The following is a 17,124-nucleotide window of genomic DNA, read 5'->3' as shown; positions in this document are numbered from 1 at the left end:
CTCCCTCCGTCCCACTTTGACAGTCCTGTATTCCTTTTTTATCTGTCCCAAATTGTAGTCTACTTTCCAATTGAAGAATGTAGTTATATTTTAATTTTCCTAAAATACCCTTATTCAATGTAAGTAGTTGTTACTATAAACTTATCCCATTTAATGAGAGTTGATTCTTTTTTTACCATTAATTCAAGTTCTCATAAAGTTGTACCATATTTAATGTGAGGGTATTTTAGAAAAATAGCAATCTAAATTTACTTTTCCAACAAAGTTAACTACTTTTTCTTAAACTGTGTAAAAAAAGAAACAGGACTATCAAAGTGGGACGGAGGGAGTATAATAGTTCTGAAGTTTCAGGAGTGGCATAGTGCTTCATTCTAGCAATAAAGCAAACAGCAATTGCATGAAGACTGTCGTCATCACTTTTCGGTGGAAACTACTTAAAATAAACCAGAGTATCCCATTTGGCTGGCTGGAAATGCAGGAATGTTCAGGAACAGTCTTGGTGTCAAGTGAATCACAGCTTGCATGGAAACATTACATGGAATCAGCACTAAGAAATTGGTTTTCGGGTCTATGCTAAGATGACATTCACTATGGGAGGGAGAGAGCTGTGCTAGCCTATGAACAGGACGTATAGTCTTGGTATTGTTTCTGTCACAATAAGGACAAACACGTTCACCATTTACTACAAGTTATGTGTTGCAGATATCCTTCCGACTGGGATGAATGTTAGTATCCTCGTAGAATCAACTTGTGGGACTGAAGGATCAAATTAGGAATAAAGTATTTTGTGCTGAATTACATCCGTCTACAAGTATCCAAGCCACGACTGTGACAAAAACTTTCGCTACTATGAGCGTCTCCAAGTACATAATAGAAGCAAGAGAAATTTCTGGCTACAGGGGCACAAAAATTGGTGCCTATATGATGACACAAAACCTAAGCATCCCAACTTTGTCAAATCATCAATAAAAAATGGTTGTTGCTCATTTGAAAAAAAAAATTATCCTACATAATCCTCCTGGTTAAAGTTTTCTGGACATCAAGAAACCATTTGAAGTCGCACTTGTTTGTCATTCTCCTTGAATAATCTCACCTCGACTGCCCGTATCAACCAAAGATTCGCCAGCCCAACATAAGTATCATGGGGGTCTCAGCCAGCAGAAAAGTTGCAATCAAGCTGTGCCTACTTTTTCTTGACTAGCCATGTATGTCAAGTAAATATTCCACAAGAATGAAAAACCATTGCTTACCAGTGGCTGTCATCATGGAAAACACACAAGATAATATCTGTTAGTAGCTTGCAAGTAAAAGATAAATGCCACAACAGTTTGGATTTCTTCAAGCACCTGAAGTAAAAGAAAAGGAGCAAAGCTGGAGTGGAAAAGAAAAAGGAGAAAAGGAAAAAGGTGTTTCAACATCAAATATCAATCCTAATCAACGCACTAATGTCTGTCCAAAAGACAACAGAACACTTGATCAGAAGCACAAACCCTAGTAGATAATAAAACAATACATTCAGACATAAATCTCATAAATATACACAGGATGCTGACCTGTAAATGAACAGGAATGAACTTGAATGTCACAAAATCACAAACAGGCCAATACATAACACCACTGATCATGGTAGGGACCAAGTCACGCTTCAATCGAGCAACAATCTCTGGACCACTTTCACCTATAAAGCAACCACAAGAGAAGTCAGCTCTAATGACTTGTGATGCGATTGCAAAAGATACCAGCTTGCTCAGAAACTGTAATAAGCATTAAGAGTGCCTTCAATAATCAAATACCACGTTGACATCATGGATTAGATACACGTATAACATCAAATGCATGCAGGTGTTAAGAAGATAGTTGCATGTGCTTTCACAACTGCCACACCGATCACCCACTTTTGGATGGTCAACATTCTTCAAAATTTTTTGACATGATTTCAAAGCATTCCAGGATCTGAAATTCAACTATTATCACCACATCTTAAGATGTAAGAAATGTTGGGGTATTACTCTTTCTCAAGCAGCTTGAACTTTAGAAGAACAAGCAATTCAACAAATTAACAAGTATGGAACATCCACTTTCAACTCTTCTGCTCAATTATATCATTTACTAAACCTATAGAACACGCATGAGCCTAAAAGTTTTTAAATCAACCTAATAGCTGAAGTATATGCAGCTCCAGAGCATAAAGGAGAGGAAAATAATGCAGCCTACTCTATGTCATACATATCCACTCTGTCAACTGAGTTGACAGTTTTTCAAAATAAGCATGGTTGATATCTATTAGGTGATTATCAAATATAAACAGTAGGCCCTTCCTGAATATTATTTTCTTTTACAAGAACATATAATTGTGTGATAACATGAAACAGAGGATGATCAAAATTTTGGGGCAAACCTTACTTAGAAGTCTAAGTAGTTTCTCTTAGCTGCAGATCAATTTCATCATGAGAACTAATCAGAAAATATAAAAAGGCATACAAAGTCTCAGAATATGCTTACTCTCGTGTACAAATTGGCCTATAAGTTATCTAAAGTGATTATCCAAATTATATATGAGTATTTGGACTCGCATCTATAAAGTAGCACTTCCTACCAAAGACCACTCCTAATAGGTTGCACTTTGTAATTGACACATGAACGCATTGAATGTACACGACAATGCAGAGAGCAAGAAACAATACTGTTATGATCACACTTCAAAACTAAGGGTACATTATCATATAGGGAAAACAAAATGAAAAGAAAAATAGATATAGAACTAGAAACATATGGGACCTTGTAATGCAGCATTTACAGAGAAGAAAATAACCGTCATGGTAGGTCCAAAGACAGCCTGTCCCAAAATAATCTTTTGCAGTGTTGTGATGAGATCACGCTTTGGGAGAACCCTTGAGACAAAGTTGAACCAGAAATGTAATGAAGGACCTAAAATTATCATCCCATATCCAGCCATTCGCAATGTCCTTACCAAATCATATGGCTCTGACGATTGCCGTACAATTGTCTGGCAAAAAATGTCTATGACAATAAGAAGAAGAACAAACAAAAAGATTCCAAGAATAATCGTGTAAAACTTAGCCAAAGACATGACAAGTTCAGAGTTGATGGCTATGAAGCTTATAAATTACAGAATACACGTACTTTGGGACGTGCCTACTTAGACCAATTGAAGCAGAATAAATGAACAGAAACAATGTTGAGCAAATATAACTACAAAAGCAGTAGATACAGAGAACTCAAAAGTTGCAATCTTGGAACACAATTTTACAAATTAACCGAACTTTCATAGCCATCAACTCTGACAATTTTGGGTAAACAAAGTAGAAACATCAAAGAACCTCCAATTAGTTAACACTTGTAACTGTGATCACGGAACAAAGCTTCCAGATCGACAGGTGATGGGCACTCAATGAAATGCCCGGCAACACACCCGACTTCAAGCTACTTACTTCACAAGGAAAAACAGTTTTATTTACTACTAAGTAAACCATGCACAAGTTCATAATTCAACAAGCATCAGACTAGCTTACGTGACAATTAAACAACCCAATAACAGCAAAAAGGAAAAAGACCCCACTACTAAATCAGCCATTAATGTCACAACCAACAAAACTAAGAAAAAGTGAGCGAGAGAGCTTAGCAACCTTCAGCTACCATGCAACTGCTCAGGAAAAAAAAAAAAAAAAGGTTGCTATCCCAAAAACAATGATCAAGAAATAAACTTTTTCAAGAAATAAAAGAGCTTGACATTTTTCCGGGTGTGAATCTAAAATTACCTGAGACGATAAATCAGCAGCAGTATAAATAAATGCACAGGTAATGCTCTTGGTAATAATAGGTCGAGACTTGACCATGCCCAAGTACCAACTCACAAGCCCGAATTTAGACGACGTCGTAGAGGTGGACAACGCCGAAGAAACGATGGCTGGAGCTGGGAGCCCGAGTTCTTTGGCCTTATGGCTGAAACGGGAATGAGGTTTAGAGTGTTGAATTTGATGGTAGTGCTCTGATGGTTTGGTGGCGGAGTGCGAGACAGAGTAGTACTTCGTCCTCCATATGTTGCACACTGATTTTGCGGTGTGGGACTTAAGCCCATGTCTAATGAAGTCTGCTCTCATCTTGTTGTCAAACGCATAAAAACCGAAACCTCGATTGTGTTTGGGGTTTTGAGTGATGGAAGAAGACGACTAGAGCCTACTTTAAGGAGGTTTCGTACGTACGAGCGAGAGGGGAGTTCATAGGAAGTTTGATGTGAATTTGGTGACTTTTTAATGATGTGGTTGGTTCTTTGGAGTTTTGACTAGTTTACTCTCGAGCATATATGTTGATTACACTCGCCTTTTTGTTTCTTCAGAATCTAGAAAAGTAATTCAAAATCTACGCTCACCGGTGAATTTGTTACATTTGCAGGTGCTAACAATCGTGTTTTTTTTTTTTTTTATAGAAGTTGACCTTTGACCAAAAAAAAAAAAAAGAGTGTTTTTGAGCTCACATGATAGAACTTCTCTTGTGCTTAAGGATGCTAAGAACTATTCGATTTCACAAGAAAAAATGCAATGAAAAATCATGTTGAAAATTTCCAACAATACTAACTAAAGTATATTAATAAGATAAAGGCTTGTTTTAACTAGAAACCTAGAAATTAGATGTTTGTTCTTTAAGAGATGTAAAATTAAAAAGTGTGTAATTTTATGAAAAAATAATAATACTGCACGAAAGGTTAACCATAGAAAAGTATGTGTATTTTTGGGAAAAAAAAATGCGTTAAAGGTACACTAATTAAAATTTCAATAAAATAGTGCAAAATCAGAAAAATATTCAACTATAAATATTATTGTTCAACCAACGAATATAATTGATTGATTATTATTGGACTACGAATATTCTTTTTTATTTTCTTGCTCACCTCTAATATGCACTTTGTCTACTACACATGCCCGTTATTTTGCATAAAAGCGCGCTTACAACTACAAGGCGTGTAATAGATTTAAAAATTTGTATAAATATGAATAGTCTCGAAACAAATTTCGTTACTGCCAAACAACTAAAATTACAACCATTTATAAATAAAGAAGTAATCTTTATTTTACAACTAAATTTACAACCATTTACAACCATGTAACTTTGATTTGGAGGAGCTTGTTCCACAAACTTAAGTTAATCTTTATTTTATGTTCATTTATTACGACATGGTTTGTTCTTTTTCATGATTTGGTATTTGCAAATCTAGAAATAATTACGAGATGAAAAAGTACCCAAAAAGAAAAGGTACAAAAAGAACAAGTTGTTTTCATTCAACTGGCGGAAGCAGCGAGTACGCGTTCACTATAATGCGGCGGGTGCGCGACCTTCATTGCAGTTGAACACAAAATCAATTTCGAATCTTTTAGTTTTGTGCGGCCCCGTATTACTATTTACTACTAATAAAAGTACACTGGCGTCCAGGACAAGAGAACCATCGGGTGCACTCCACCGGTGAGTCAGCATTTTTGAGCTTCGACACGACTACGCCTCTACCATCCCTCGACTAGCACGTCTCCCCCGTTGCTTTGCTCAAAAAACTTTTGGTCATTTTCTGTTAACGTTTTTGCTTATACCAAATCTGAAGTTTGACCAACAGCCGACAGCATATCCGCAGATTAATTCCGTTGGTTTATCAATTATTAACTATTTTTTTTAAGTTTTCAAAATTTCCACGTTCGCTTCTCCCATATAACCAGTGGTTTACTGGCAATTTCATTCGCATGAATAATCATCAAAATCTTATGAGTAAACCAGGGAAGAAAAAGCAGCAGAATGAAGAAGATAAAACCAATGAAAGATGCAGCAAAATGCGCTAAAAGAAGTTTCGGTTACAATAACAATCATAGCTATAAAAAAGTCGGTCCAGTCTGACGGTTAAACCGACCAATTCGATGAACCAGTCATAGGACTGAACTGGATCGTTAATTAAATCGGTTAAGCAACAAATTCGTTAAGCAATTAATGACTTGAAAGTTCAACTGGTAATTGAATAAAGGCCTTCGGTTTGAATTGTTGGCTGATTGTCAACATAAAAATTTTATTATTTTTATAATTTAAATATATATTATTATGTTATATAATATAACTATTGTACAACTCGCTGTTGAACCGTCCAAATTACAATTGAACCAATGACCCGATGAACTGATCGCCTCATCGGGTCGAATTTCAAGCTGAATTTAATATCTATGATATCAATAAAATTGCCAATTAAATTCAAGTAGCACAAGATGATTCACAAAGACGGTTTAGATTGCCATTTTTAGCAAAAAAATTGTTTGAAATATTCTCTTATACATTTCTCTATTTTTTTTTTATCTTACATAAATCACATTGCTATAATATATAGAACTCCAAAAATTTGCAATTCAAACAACTATGCTTGCAAATCCAAAAGTAGAGCTCATTAACACGTCTTGTTAATTAACTCCTTTAATGGCTTGATTAGCAATATGCAGCTGTGTAGATAAGGAATAAACAACAAAATCTAGTCTTTACTAACTCCATTCTCAAGCCCAGACAGGCAATATAAGGATGTAAAGGCATGTATACCACAATTTTATTAGCACACAAGGCATGCCAAATACCAATACACTGAAAGCAACCTCTATTTCATCTTCAGATCAGCAGGATCTGCCAGGTGAGATTACAACTTCTTGTTTCACTTCTAGCTTTATTAAACCTGTTAATACCTCTTGAAACTTGCGCTGTTCTACAATACTTTTTTCACTGCTACAGTACACAATCCAAAGATACGTTTTAAGGGGTTCCTGTAATTTGTTGATCTTCAGCATTTGAAGCTAATCAAGCATAAGTCTTTTTTCAGCATCCAAAGTCATACGGCACCAATCCTTTCAGCTCAGGTCCTTTCAGCTTGTTGTTTGCATAACTGAAAATCAAAAGCATCAGGATGACAACCTTGCATATCATGCTTGTATGCATAATCCAGGAATCAGCTAGTGAACATTATGTATTGCTATTTTTAGATAAAATCCCAATTAACATTTGTTTGGATTGCTATTTTTTTGGAATTTTTATAGAAAAATGCACTGTAGCGATTTGATGTATGTATGTAAGGTAAAAGATGATTAAGAAATGTAAGTTTGTCCGCACTTTCCAAGACGAAGGAAATAAATCTGTACTGGTATAGGAAGTTCTACGAACAGTTAAGGGGCAAGAGAAGGATTTAAAGGTTTTCTTTCCAACTGAATCTTCTATAACATCTCAAGGTGATGGGTAATCTAAATCAAGATAACTAGCTCGAGTTTCTTCAAAATCTTCAAGGATATTTAAAGAAAATTATCAGCCCACCACAAGGAGGTGGATCGTTTATTATTGCACACAGCACTAAGAATGATTTCAAACACTGAACTTAAATTTGGTCCCGACTCTACATAGCTTGGGTTCAATGGAAGGAAAAAGAAATTAATGGTTTTTGACCCTTTTTTTTTTTTTTTTGGACGGGGACTGAAAAACCATCAGACCAGACGGGTGCACCACACACCCGTATAGATTTAGAACAAATCTCATATTGAGACACATTGATGGGAGGCAAAATTTGAACCCTTGACCTCCCACCTCACAATTAATATGGTAGCCAACTCCTCTAAAAACTCATTGAGACGGTTTTTGACCGATTAAAAACTCATATTGCGTGCCTATCTAATTTCCTTACCAAAAATATGTCCATCCAAACAGCGGACAGCCACGGTATCAGATACTAGATTAGGCATCACTTGGAAAGACAAAAAACTTGACTAGAGCTAGAAGATTGCTGTGGCTGGTGTCTTGGCAAGAAGCGAAGTGGTAATAGAAACAAATACCTTTCCATGGGAAAACTGCCAAATGGGCCGTCAACCGGAATTGTTCCACAAAGATCGTTGTTAGAAACATCACTGCAGATTCAAAGTTCATAGCATGACTCGTACAGGAATGGAGAACGGAAGGAATCTTTTTCTTGATTCAAGTAAAATGAAAGCACTCTCTAGTGTCTACTACTTACAAAACTTTAAGATTGGATAGTTTTGTGAGTTCCCTGGGAATTGATCCTGTCAGCTTGTTGTCATTTAGTCGTCTGTAACATGAAATATGATGTTTCAATCAACAATGTACCTATAACTAAGAAATATTGAGAATTTTAAATGTATCTCTATTTAGTGAAATTGATACTTACAAAAATCTTAAAGACTTCAACTTCGCAAAGGACTTGGGGATTTTTCCCTCAAACTTGTTGCCATAGAGATCCATGCTTATAAGGCTTTCCAAATTACCTAACTCCTTTGGGATCTTCCCAATTATATTGTTCCTATATAATTCCCTGCAATTCACACACAAATTTACACCACGTCACACGAAAGCATAAAGTAGAACGTTAAAGAATGCGCAACCAATATTTGGCTTTGCCAGCAGCAATCAAGATTTTCTCATACAATAAAGTTGAGAACTTCCCCTTCTTCTTGCCTCCCTTTCCTCCCAATCACATGCTTTTACGAATGATTTAAATGTGTCCAAAAGAAACAAATTAAGCTGCTATTGTGAACAACATAAGAAATGTGATACAGAAAGGTCCGTTTTAACTTCATTCACCATGCAAAACAGAAAGCCACTTTATACCACATGCAAATGACAGGTACTCATAAGTCCCATATAGCTTATTAACTAGGAATTTTAGAGCTTAAGTTAATAAAGAGCATACAAGTACTGCAGGTGCTTGAGTTCACCAAGCTCCCGTCCCAAGCTTCCAGAGATGTTAGAATTACCCAAATCCCTGCAATAAAACCGAGACAAAGAACCCACACCACTAATCAACCAGAGTAATAAAACTGTGGAAGTAGCTTAAACAAATCAGAAACGTGCAGAACACGATCAGCGATGTGATGTTGCAGAAAATTAATCAGGGGATTAAAGATCTCTTACAAACGAACAACATGGTTGTTGGAGTCACATGTGACATGAAACCAAGTACAAGGATTAACCAGAGTAGGGTCCCAGCTCTGCAGAACATTTTTGGGGTCAAAAAGTCTGCTTCTCAGAGCATGCAAAGCATTTCCTGAAATTTAAAACACATCCATCAAGAGTTCAGGAAATTTATGTAGCATATGAATTATTGATAACAATCTAAAGTAAGAACCAAAACCCTGAAAAGAAAGATTTAGAACATAATGAAAATCAAATAATTCGAGAAAAATAAAGCCCATAACGAAAGAAATAGAGGGTCAGCTTTGGATAGGCAGTTTTGCACCTTCAGAGTTGGTTGAGAGGGTGGGAGAGATGACGAGGAAAAGGGGAAGGACAAAGATGAAAAGGGCAGAAGGAAAAGCCATTGAAGAGAGAGGGAGATAGATGGTGGAGCAGAAGCAGAGAAGGTGAAAATACTTGTACAAAGAAAGAAATAAGAATGGGATTTTGGGGGGGGGTGGGGGGGTGTCCGCGGGGGCTGTGAGGGGACTTGGAAAAAGTCAGTCAGTCAGCTGATGGGTTGGGCCCCACCTTGCCTTGCCGGGGAACAAGTGGTTGGGTCAAGTCAACTTTGGAAGCACAAGCTCTAAGACTAATACTAAAGCACTTTAGATGCAGATTCAAAGTTCAAACATTATGGTAACTGTTATGGAGGACAGAAAAGGACAACCCAGCTGAGGTGGTAGAAAGCAAGGAACAAGCAACAACTCCACTGAAAAGGAAAACAGGGGAAGTCGCGTTACGGTCTTGACCCATGAGTTCCGCTCTTATGATGACTGAGTCTGAATTTTCGCTGGGGCTGGGGACCGCTGGCACTAAATCCATTATTTGGTTCTAAATTATTTATTTGCATTACAAATATAATTTTTAATATATTTTTTTATCTTTTCAATTATCTTGTTATTTTATTACATCAAATCATAAAAAGTATTATAGTAATTATTTTAAATAATATTTCAAATAATCTCCTATCCAAACACACCCGTTAATTTAGCGATATTACGAATTAAGGAGCTTCTTTAATCATCAATCTCAATTATATGGTATGTAAGCATAGATAACAACAATAGATGTACATGCTAAATATAAACATTAGGACAATCACATGCAAAAATATAGTAATAAAATTTGACAAAATTGTGTCCTCAAATCAATTTCATTTATCCAATTTAAAATTGAATCCACCCCCACAGTTAAATGTATTCTACAATCAAACCTTCCCAATTCGTGGGAGTACCATATTTTATTTTATTTTTTTGAACTTCATGGGCTTTTATAATGGGATACATTCAAGTTCTCCAATATGATGGAAGGATCAACTTGTTTTGCTTATGATTACTACTCAAAAAGATTGCCAATATGGGCTAATCGAAAAATCTAATTTTGACCCCCAAAAAAAAAAAATCTACTTTTGGGCTGATAAAGTCTTGATCTACCCGTGGAAATTGAGGTATAGTTTCGGATTCAAGTCTCATTAAATATAAATCTCATCAAATATACAAATCTACTTTATGCCAGTTTGAGTCCTATGAAGTGTGGGCGTTAGTTAATATAAATTAGTTATAATTTCTTGTATTAGCTCTATAGTCTAAAATTGTGGGATTATATGTAGTCTTATGATGAAAAAAATACACTAAATGAATAAACAAAATCTACTTTTGAATTTGGATAAAGTAAATTTAGCTCCGAATGGGCTCGGTCTTCTTGGTCAGCGACGCACATTGCGAGCAGGCTGGTCAATTCAATTAAACCAAAACAGGCCCAGAGTCGCACCTAAATGGGACGGCAGATCGGTCACCCATAGATTGGCGTTCGTTCACCTGCAAGCCCGAATCTGTGAAATCCCAAGAGCGTCCTTCTGTTTTTGGTTCAAGAGAAATGATAACATTCTTTTTCTTTCCAAGAATAAATAAATAAAATAAGAGAATGTTGTGGCAAAAATTTAATCTGACTGTACACTCATGAATGACCTTCTTCCATGATCCTTCAGACTTGATAAAGGCAGCTTTTCGTGAAAACCTTTCCGGTACAATGGTAGAACATGTAATAGTAGATACCTAACAGAACTAGTAGTGTAATTTGGCTTCAACTCCACTCATCTGAAAAAGAAAAATCTATTTACTTTTGGTTAAAATACATTAATTTTTGTTGGCCAGCTTTAAACCAGATTTGTTTTTGGGGGGTTTAAGAAGGTTAGATGGACAAAAACAATAATAATTTTTAGAGCTTTTCACCAAGCAAATATGGTATCCTCATCCAAGTTCAATGACCTGTTTTTCCCACCCCAAAAAAAAAAAAAAAAAAACGAGAGGGGTGGCCTCTAAAAGACGTTTCCTAAAATTTCTGGGGAATTATGGGAACAGAAGTTAATCACGGTGTCCTTTTGTGAATTGCATGAATCAGTCGTCAAGTACTTGATCCCTGATCCATTTTGTAGCCACCCATTTTCCCCCTTTGATCACAGGGCAGCTTCCATGGAGAGATGTCTGCAAGATAGCACAACAAAAGTTCAGAACGGGGAATGCTAAGACCTATTATTATTATTATTATTTAAATGATCAGTCGAAAGACTAAAGTCTACAGTATTGACAACCAAATGGATGGATCTATGGACTATGGTGAAGGATTCAAGTTCTTCTTGGTATCATAGATTTCGGTTTAAGTTTCTATCTGTCATACAGGCAATCTATGAATTAAGGTAGTGGAATCAAGGCTTAAAAATGGCAGTGTCTTATTTAGTGCAGGTGAATTTGAAGAAATGCTGGAGATGAAAATCAAACCACAGCATTCAATCTTTATCTAATGTACAAAAGAAGTTCAATGGTATCACTGGACGAAATCCTGGCACAAAAGAAGGTTTTTAAGGAAAGATGAAACTCTACCTTGTCAATAGTTCCATTTGGAAACAGTGAATAAAACAGTAGCCCATCTCCTTGACGTGGCTTAATTTGCAACCCCATGCAGCTTTTGTAGTCATAAGCCATCCTCGTGTTTAAGCCATTCTGCACATAAAACATTCGGTGGCAATCCATATGCATCAAATATTGATAAACAGATAACAATCCGCCACACTATTCAAAGAGCTCTGGTTTATGACAGCATTAGGATGAAAGGTGGATCTCACGAATTTACCTCATAGGGAAACATGGTTTCTCCACCCTCCTCAACGTCTGATAAGTACAACAAGAATGAGGCCACCTGCACTTAAACCGTTCAATTGGAGTGAATATGGCCACTATACCGCTAGATTTATCGACCAGTAAGCTTTTCTTAATGATGATATAATACAGCAGACTATAGCATGTCTCTCAAAAGAAAATGATCCCGAATCCTAGATCCCTCCAGTGCTGCTAAGTCTTTTTATGATAAAATGAAATAACTTCATACCACTGTCAGATAAATGCAAGATAACCAGTTCATGTAGATGGGAAATACCCTTTGGCTTTTTTGTGGGCCGTATTCAGCTGGGTTGAATGCATCATAGTGAGAAACGTATCTTTGCCCAACCTCATAGCGCAAAATATTAAATGCCTGCAATATGGTTATATGCTGCATTATTCAAGATATCTCAGAGGCATGCTTTTGATTCTTTATTGCGGATCACATTTATTTCTTTAAAACATGTTCTTCAGAATGGATATCGTCTTGCTCAGCCTGACCTCCATTATACATCAAAAGAATACTCAAGTTGCATTTACAGACACCAATTGCATGACAAACTCTTGCATTTTTTGGGTAAGCTTGCTTGAAAAAGAAAATTGCATTTGATATTGAAAATTTTGCAAACAATTACCTCTCCATGACTTTTAGGAATCCTTGTAGCCTTGGCAATTTTCCTCTCAACGTAATCCAGGGTTCCTGTTCTGTCATCTGCTGCACTGATAAATGTGCCTGAACTGTTAGAAGAGCAAATAAACACTGTTGGTAAGTAGTAAGAAGCACCCAAAATACCATTTTTTTTCTAGCAGCCAAAATACTTGACACAAATTATCATGATTATTGCTATTGTCATCTCAATTATCAATGATTTGCTAACACCAGACCATAAGTGTTATTTTATTCTGCTTCTATGCTTTTCAGTCTGCAAGCACGTGTAATATTGGTTCTGCAAAATAATTTTTGCTCCTTTCAACAAAATAAGGGAACTCAGGAAACTACAAGAAATGCGATAGTCCAAGCATGAATATAGAGAAGATTGAAAACTTGCGTCATTGACTCCGCTCATTATGAAAAGAAGGGGCTAATATTGAAATGATTATGATAATTTGAATAATGGACCTACCAGTGAAGATATCTACTATGACTCCGCTCATTAAATGTATGATACTCAATATAGTTGGAATAATCATATTAATAGTTGCATTGACAGTTATCTTCAGTCTCAAATCTGGATCAAGACTTCCATCGTAAGTGGAGGTGATAATTACAAGGATAGTTACATCTAGAGTTCCATTTGTAGTAAAAGTAGAAATGATAGTGAAGGAGAGGTTTCGGATATACAAACTCACGTGAAGATGAGCAATTTCCATATAATAGAGAGTTCTAATGACCTCGATGTAACTCAAAAATATAGGCATTTGTGGGTTCAATGTGAAAATTGTTATGGATTAAATTATAATACATTTTGTAAATAAAAAAAAAAACCCCAAACTAGTTATAGCCTTGGTAACCAGAAGGCAGAAGTATCGATTCTGTAATATGGAATAGTTTAGCAACTATACTTAGTAACAGGAATACTGTAAAAATAGCAATATGGAGAAGGAATAAAGCCTATTACTATGCTCTCAGCATCAGTACTGAAGAGCATAAAACAAATTGTTTAAAGTAAATTACGCAAAAAAGAATTTAATTTCTTTACCAGCATATGGAATGGTGAAAAGATGACAGGTAAGGAGAAGCAATTCCAAATTCAAAGCAGTTCTAATGGTCTGAAATGTTACAGAATACATCTAAATTCCTCTTCGAGGAAACCTAAAAGAAACCACATAAAAGCATCATATCACGGAAAGATTATCCTATAACCGTATAAAAGATAAACAGTCACATATTTGTACAAGGACCTGGTTCTGATTCCCTTGGTGCTCTCAGCAGTTTCCCCCTTTCGCAAAGCAAGAGTGGATGGTTTCATACTTGACCTGGCCATCTCAATTATGCTTTGGCATTGCGCGGCGGTTGCAAAACCAGGAAAATAAAAAGTTCTTGGCCTCCAGCTCAAGATCTGCACTCAAAGGTTGAGATGAATTCTGGAGTATGATCAATTCAATTAGTTTCGGAACAAATCCGATGAACCAAGTTCAACACAAAGTTGACCTGACTAGAAGTTGATGAATTTCCAAGTTTGGGAATTCCATTTGGCTGTTAAGGTGTTGGTCTGAAATTTTAGTTTGCAACACATCATTAATAGTATGCTTTTCAATTTAGAAGTCAGAATAGAACTAAATTGTTGATGCATTGGTGAATGCTAACAACAAAAGCTCGTTTAATGGAGCACTTGGTAAAACCATGACATATTCCCAAAGACATTCGTGGTATCAGAATCAACCAAGATATCATAATTCTCGGCAAGATCCCATCACGGACCTAATGTGCCTAATTAATAATTCCAGTTATATTCTGAACCAGACCAAAGAATCAGAAAATACAGAGTATGCCAACTGGACCTCTATCCTGGTCAAGTCACCTCTGATTGTCAGTTCATGCTTGCACCACAACAATTACCCCGCTCAGAGGGCAACCTTGGCCTAATCTCAAACTACTACCTAAGTATTCTCAACGCTCTCCGATTAGGCATTCACGCCAGATCAGACTGAACCGCAACAGTTACCCCACTTTAAAATGGGCAATCTTGACTGAATCTGAAAATGCTACTAAAATCAACTATCAGTGCTCTTCTCATTAGAGGATCACTCTAGATCATTCAGTAGCGCACTTTTCCGTCGATTCAAAGATTGTCGTCAGAGAGAATCCATTTCCCTTAGATTAAAAGGAATAAGCTAAAAAAATCATGTTGTCACATACAGGATAAGCTTTCGGATTCAAGAAGATTGATGGGGCGGGACCTTGCTAGTGAATTTAAAGTGCCATTGCAGGCAATGCAGTATTTAGCTTAAAGGTGACATATATGTTTAATCTTTCCCCAATCCTTCCTCATAATCATAAGGCGTGCAGTATTTTTCTTAAGATGATGCAAGTGTTTAATCTTTCCCCTATATTGCATCATAGTAGATGCTCTAGTCACTACAAGCATGAGTTCAGACCAAATTACCCCAGTATTGACACTAGAATTTCCAAATATTACATCTACCAGACCATGTATGTAGGAGCTTATTACAACTCTAATAACGTAAACGTTTTTTCTGACTTGGAAATCCAAATATATACACGCAGATAAAAGCCGGATAAAGAGAACAAAATTGAATCAGTTACCTGGAATGGGACCGGGCGAACCCAAGATTCTCCAGTTTCGCCGTGTGACATTGCACCACCATCCTTTTCCTCCTCAACTGATTTCAAAGACGTGTGCCTGGATCCAATTCTCGTCAAATCCTGCAAAATCGTATCTTGTTTATAAAAAAAAAAACCATAACCAGTATATTCAATTTATATGCACCGATTCAAATAGTATGTAGAGAAAAACCTGAGAAATGATAATGGATCCAAACAGGCCAGCTAGGAAGAAAAACAAGCATAAGAAAACGACAGCCGGGAAAGCCAAAGCAACCTTGAACCGCGGAAATCTTTTTCCTTTGGAACTCATGATGGTTCACATGCTAAAATTTATCCTCGGTCTCAATATTGACTCTTGAGAGGAATTGACTCTTGACGAGAGTATTTTTGCTCACACACAGACTATGTTCGCGTATTGGGAGTGAGTGAAGTGAGAGACGGGAAACGAAGACTCTTAGTTTGGAAGGATCCAATTAATTCAACTCCGAAATCTCTTTCTTTTTGTCTGGCGAAATATTAGAACTTGGGATTGCCGGGGTAGGCAATGACAGAATGCGGTAATGGCGGGAGTTTTTCCTTCTCTTTTGATGTTGAAATGTCTGGACAAAAGGAGAGTAAATTCCCTTTTAACTAGTGATGCAATCGATTCGAATCGAGTTTGAGTATCGTCATATTCAAGTTTGACTCGACACGTAGGAAGGGTACTCGAAATCGAGCGAGTAGTGTTATTAGAACTCGAGTTTGAGCTCAATGCATTGTTTATAGAATTCGAATTAGACTCTCGTGAGCTCGAGTCAACACGAATCTTATTAAGTTCGAGTTAGAAAGTTTCATTTTTTTGATAATTTTTGAGTAAAAATATATTATTGCCCTTTAAAAAATTTCATAAGATTTGAAATATTTTTTAAATTCAATCACTCTTTTGGACATAAGGATAGTTTCATAATAATAATATATTAAATAATTAAAATTAAAAAACTCGATAAAACTCGACTAGCTTTCGAGCATTACTTCTGTATACTCGAACTCGACTTAGACTTATTAGCCTTATCGAACTATTCGAACTCGATTCGAATTCGTTCAAATCAAGTTTTTAATCGAATTATTTGCAAGTAATCCAATTCGATTACAGCTCTACTTTCAACAATATACGGGACGGTGCTTGCAAATACGACACGCATTTCGAACGGTACGGTTCCAACTGCTAAGAAAGCAAAGAGTAATTGGACTGTGCAATGTACCGCGACTAGTACACAAGTCCATATTGGAAAGGTAGATTTGGGTTGGATTTTGTTCGTGGGCTTGTAATTTTGCCCATAGCCTTTTATGCCTATTATTTACCAAAAAAATACTATGCAAGCATTTCTAGTTTTGAAAACCAGACCAGGCTCTTTTTTTTTTTTTAAGTTCATCTACGAAAAATCGACTCAAAATATGGACAATAGATACAAGCATGGGAACTCCTAAATTAACGATTTAGATCAACATTTAATTTGTGTCTCTCATATAATATATAGCTTAGAATAAGATTTCTTTTTTTTTTAGTGTGTTTTAACCCTTATTTTATGACAAAAAGATATGTTAAATTTTAATTCAAATAAGATAGTTAAAAATCATTTTCCTCTATTCTCCTTTCCTTTTTATTTTCCATTGATATTTCTTCCTTTCCTTTCCTTCAAACCAAACAGTGCG

General features: G+C 36.2%; 3 protein-coding genes across 4 annotated transcripts; all 3 read right to left on the bottom strand.

The window, feature by feature from the left end:
• Positions 1–738: 738 nt before the first annotated feature.
• LOC113760376 (protein SYM1-like) lies at positions 739–4,268 on the bottom strand. The gene is made up of 4 exons (XM_027302927.1): positions 3,780–4,268; positions 2,779–3,007; positions 1,554–1,678; positions 739–1,256 (listed from the first exon to the last, which is right to left on the bottom strand). Exons 1-4 carry the CDS (start codon positions 4,119–4,121, stop codon positions 1,173–1,175), a joined length of 780 nt encoding a protein of 259 aa, XP_027158728.1. The 5' UTR covers positions 4,122–4,268; the 3' UTR covers positions 739–1,172.
• A 2,233-nt stretch (positions 4,269–6,501) lies between these two features.
• On the bottom strand, positions 6,502–9,416 carry LOC113761442 (leucine-rich repeat protein 2-like). The gene is made up of 7 exons (XM_027304429.1): positions 9,269–9,416; positions 8,944–9,076; positions 8,723–8,794; positions 8,201–8,344; positions 8,030–8,101; positions 7,851–7,922; positions 6,502–6,916 (listed from the first exon to the last, which is right to left on the bottom strand). The coding sequence occupies exons 1-7, from the start codon at positions 9,348–9,350 to the stop codon at positions 6,850–6,852; spliced, it is 642 nt and encodes a 213-aa protein (XP_027160230.1). The 5' UTR covers positions 9,351–9,416; the 3' UTR covers positions 6,502–6,849.
• A 1,767-nt stretch (positions 9,417–11,183) lies between these two features.
• LOC113761441 (probable prolyl 4-hydroxylase 9) lies at positions 11,184–15,912 on the bottom strand. Of its 2 annotated transcripts, XM_027304427.1 has the most exons (8): positions 15,623–15,908; positions 15,412–15,531; positions 14,046–14,203; positions 12,779–12,881; positions 12,421–12,516; positions 12,118–12,183; positions 11,868–11,987; positions 11,184–11,471 (listed from the first exon to the last, which is right to left on the bottom strand). In XM_027304427.1, exons 1-8 carry the CDS (start codon positions 15,740–15,742, stop codon positions 11,385–11,387), a joined length of 870 nt encoding a protein of 289 aa, XP_027160228.1. In that variant the 5' UTR covers positions 15,743–15,908; the 3' UTR covers positions 11,184–11,384. The 2 variants fall into 2 exon arrangements, with proteins under 2 accessions (XP_027160228.1, XP_027160229.1); XM_027304428.1 differs by lacking the exon at positions 12,421–12,516 and having other exon boundaries at positions 15,623–15,912.
• Between the last annotated feature and the right edge of the window lie 1,212 nt (positions 15,913–17,124).

Source organism: Coffea eugenioides, chromosome 2 (assembly GCF_003713205.1).
Source record: "Coffea eugenioides isolate CCC68of chromosome 2, Ceug_1.0, whole genome shotgun sequence".
In the NCBI taxonomy this organism is placed as follows: domain Eukaryota; kingdom Viridiplantae; phylum Streptophyta; class Magnoliopsida; order Gentianales; family Rubiaceae; genus Coffea; species Coffea eugenioides.
This window is presented reverse-complemented; position numbering and strand designations above follow the sequence as displayed.

Bases quoted from the DNA above. Each gene is read 5' to 3' on its own strand.
- LOC113760376 (XM_027302927.1), bottom strand. From the start codon at position 4,121: ATGAGAGCAGACTTCATTAGACATGGGCTTAAGTCCCACACCGCAAAA. The intron at 3,008-3,779 runs GTAATTTTAGAT...ATTTTTTGCCAG, and splicing joins CTGCTGATTTATCGTCTCAG to ACAATTGTACGGCAATCGTC. The intron at 1,257-1,553 runs GTCAGCATCCTG...CCATGATGACAG, and splicing joins TCATTCCTGTTCATTTACAG to CCACTGGTAAGCAATGGTTT.
- LOC113761442 (XM_027304429.1), bottom strand. From the start codon at position 9,350: ATGGCTTTTCCTTCTGCCCTTTTCATCTTTGTCCTTCCCCTTTTCCTC. The intron at 8,795-8,943 runs GTAAGAGATCTT...GTTTTATTGCAG, and splicing joins AACAACCATGTTGTTCGTTT to GGATTTGGGTAATTCTAACA. The intron at 8,102-8,200 runs GTAAGTATCAAT...TTCATGTTACAG, and splicing joins TTGAAGTCTTTAAGATTTTT to ACGACTAAATGACAACAAGC.
- LOC113761441 (XM_027304427.1), bottom strand. From the start codon at position 15,742: ATGAGTTCCAAAGGAAAAAGATTTCCGCGGTTCAAGGTTGCTTTGGCT. The intron at 15,532-15,622 runs GTTTTTCTCTAC...ACGATTTTGCAG, and splicing joins GATCCATTATCATTTCTCAG to GATTTGACGAGAATTGGATC. The intron at 12,184-12,420 runs GTATTTCCCATC...GTTTAAGTGCAG, and splicing joins GCCCACAAAAAAGCCAAAGG to GTGGCCTCATTCTTGTTGTA.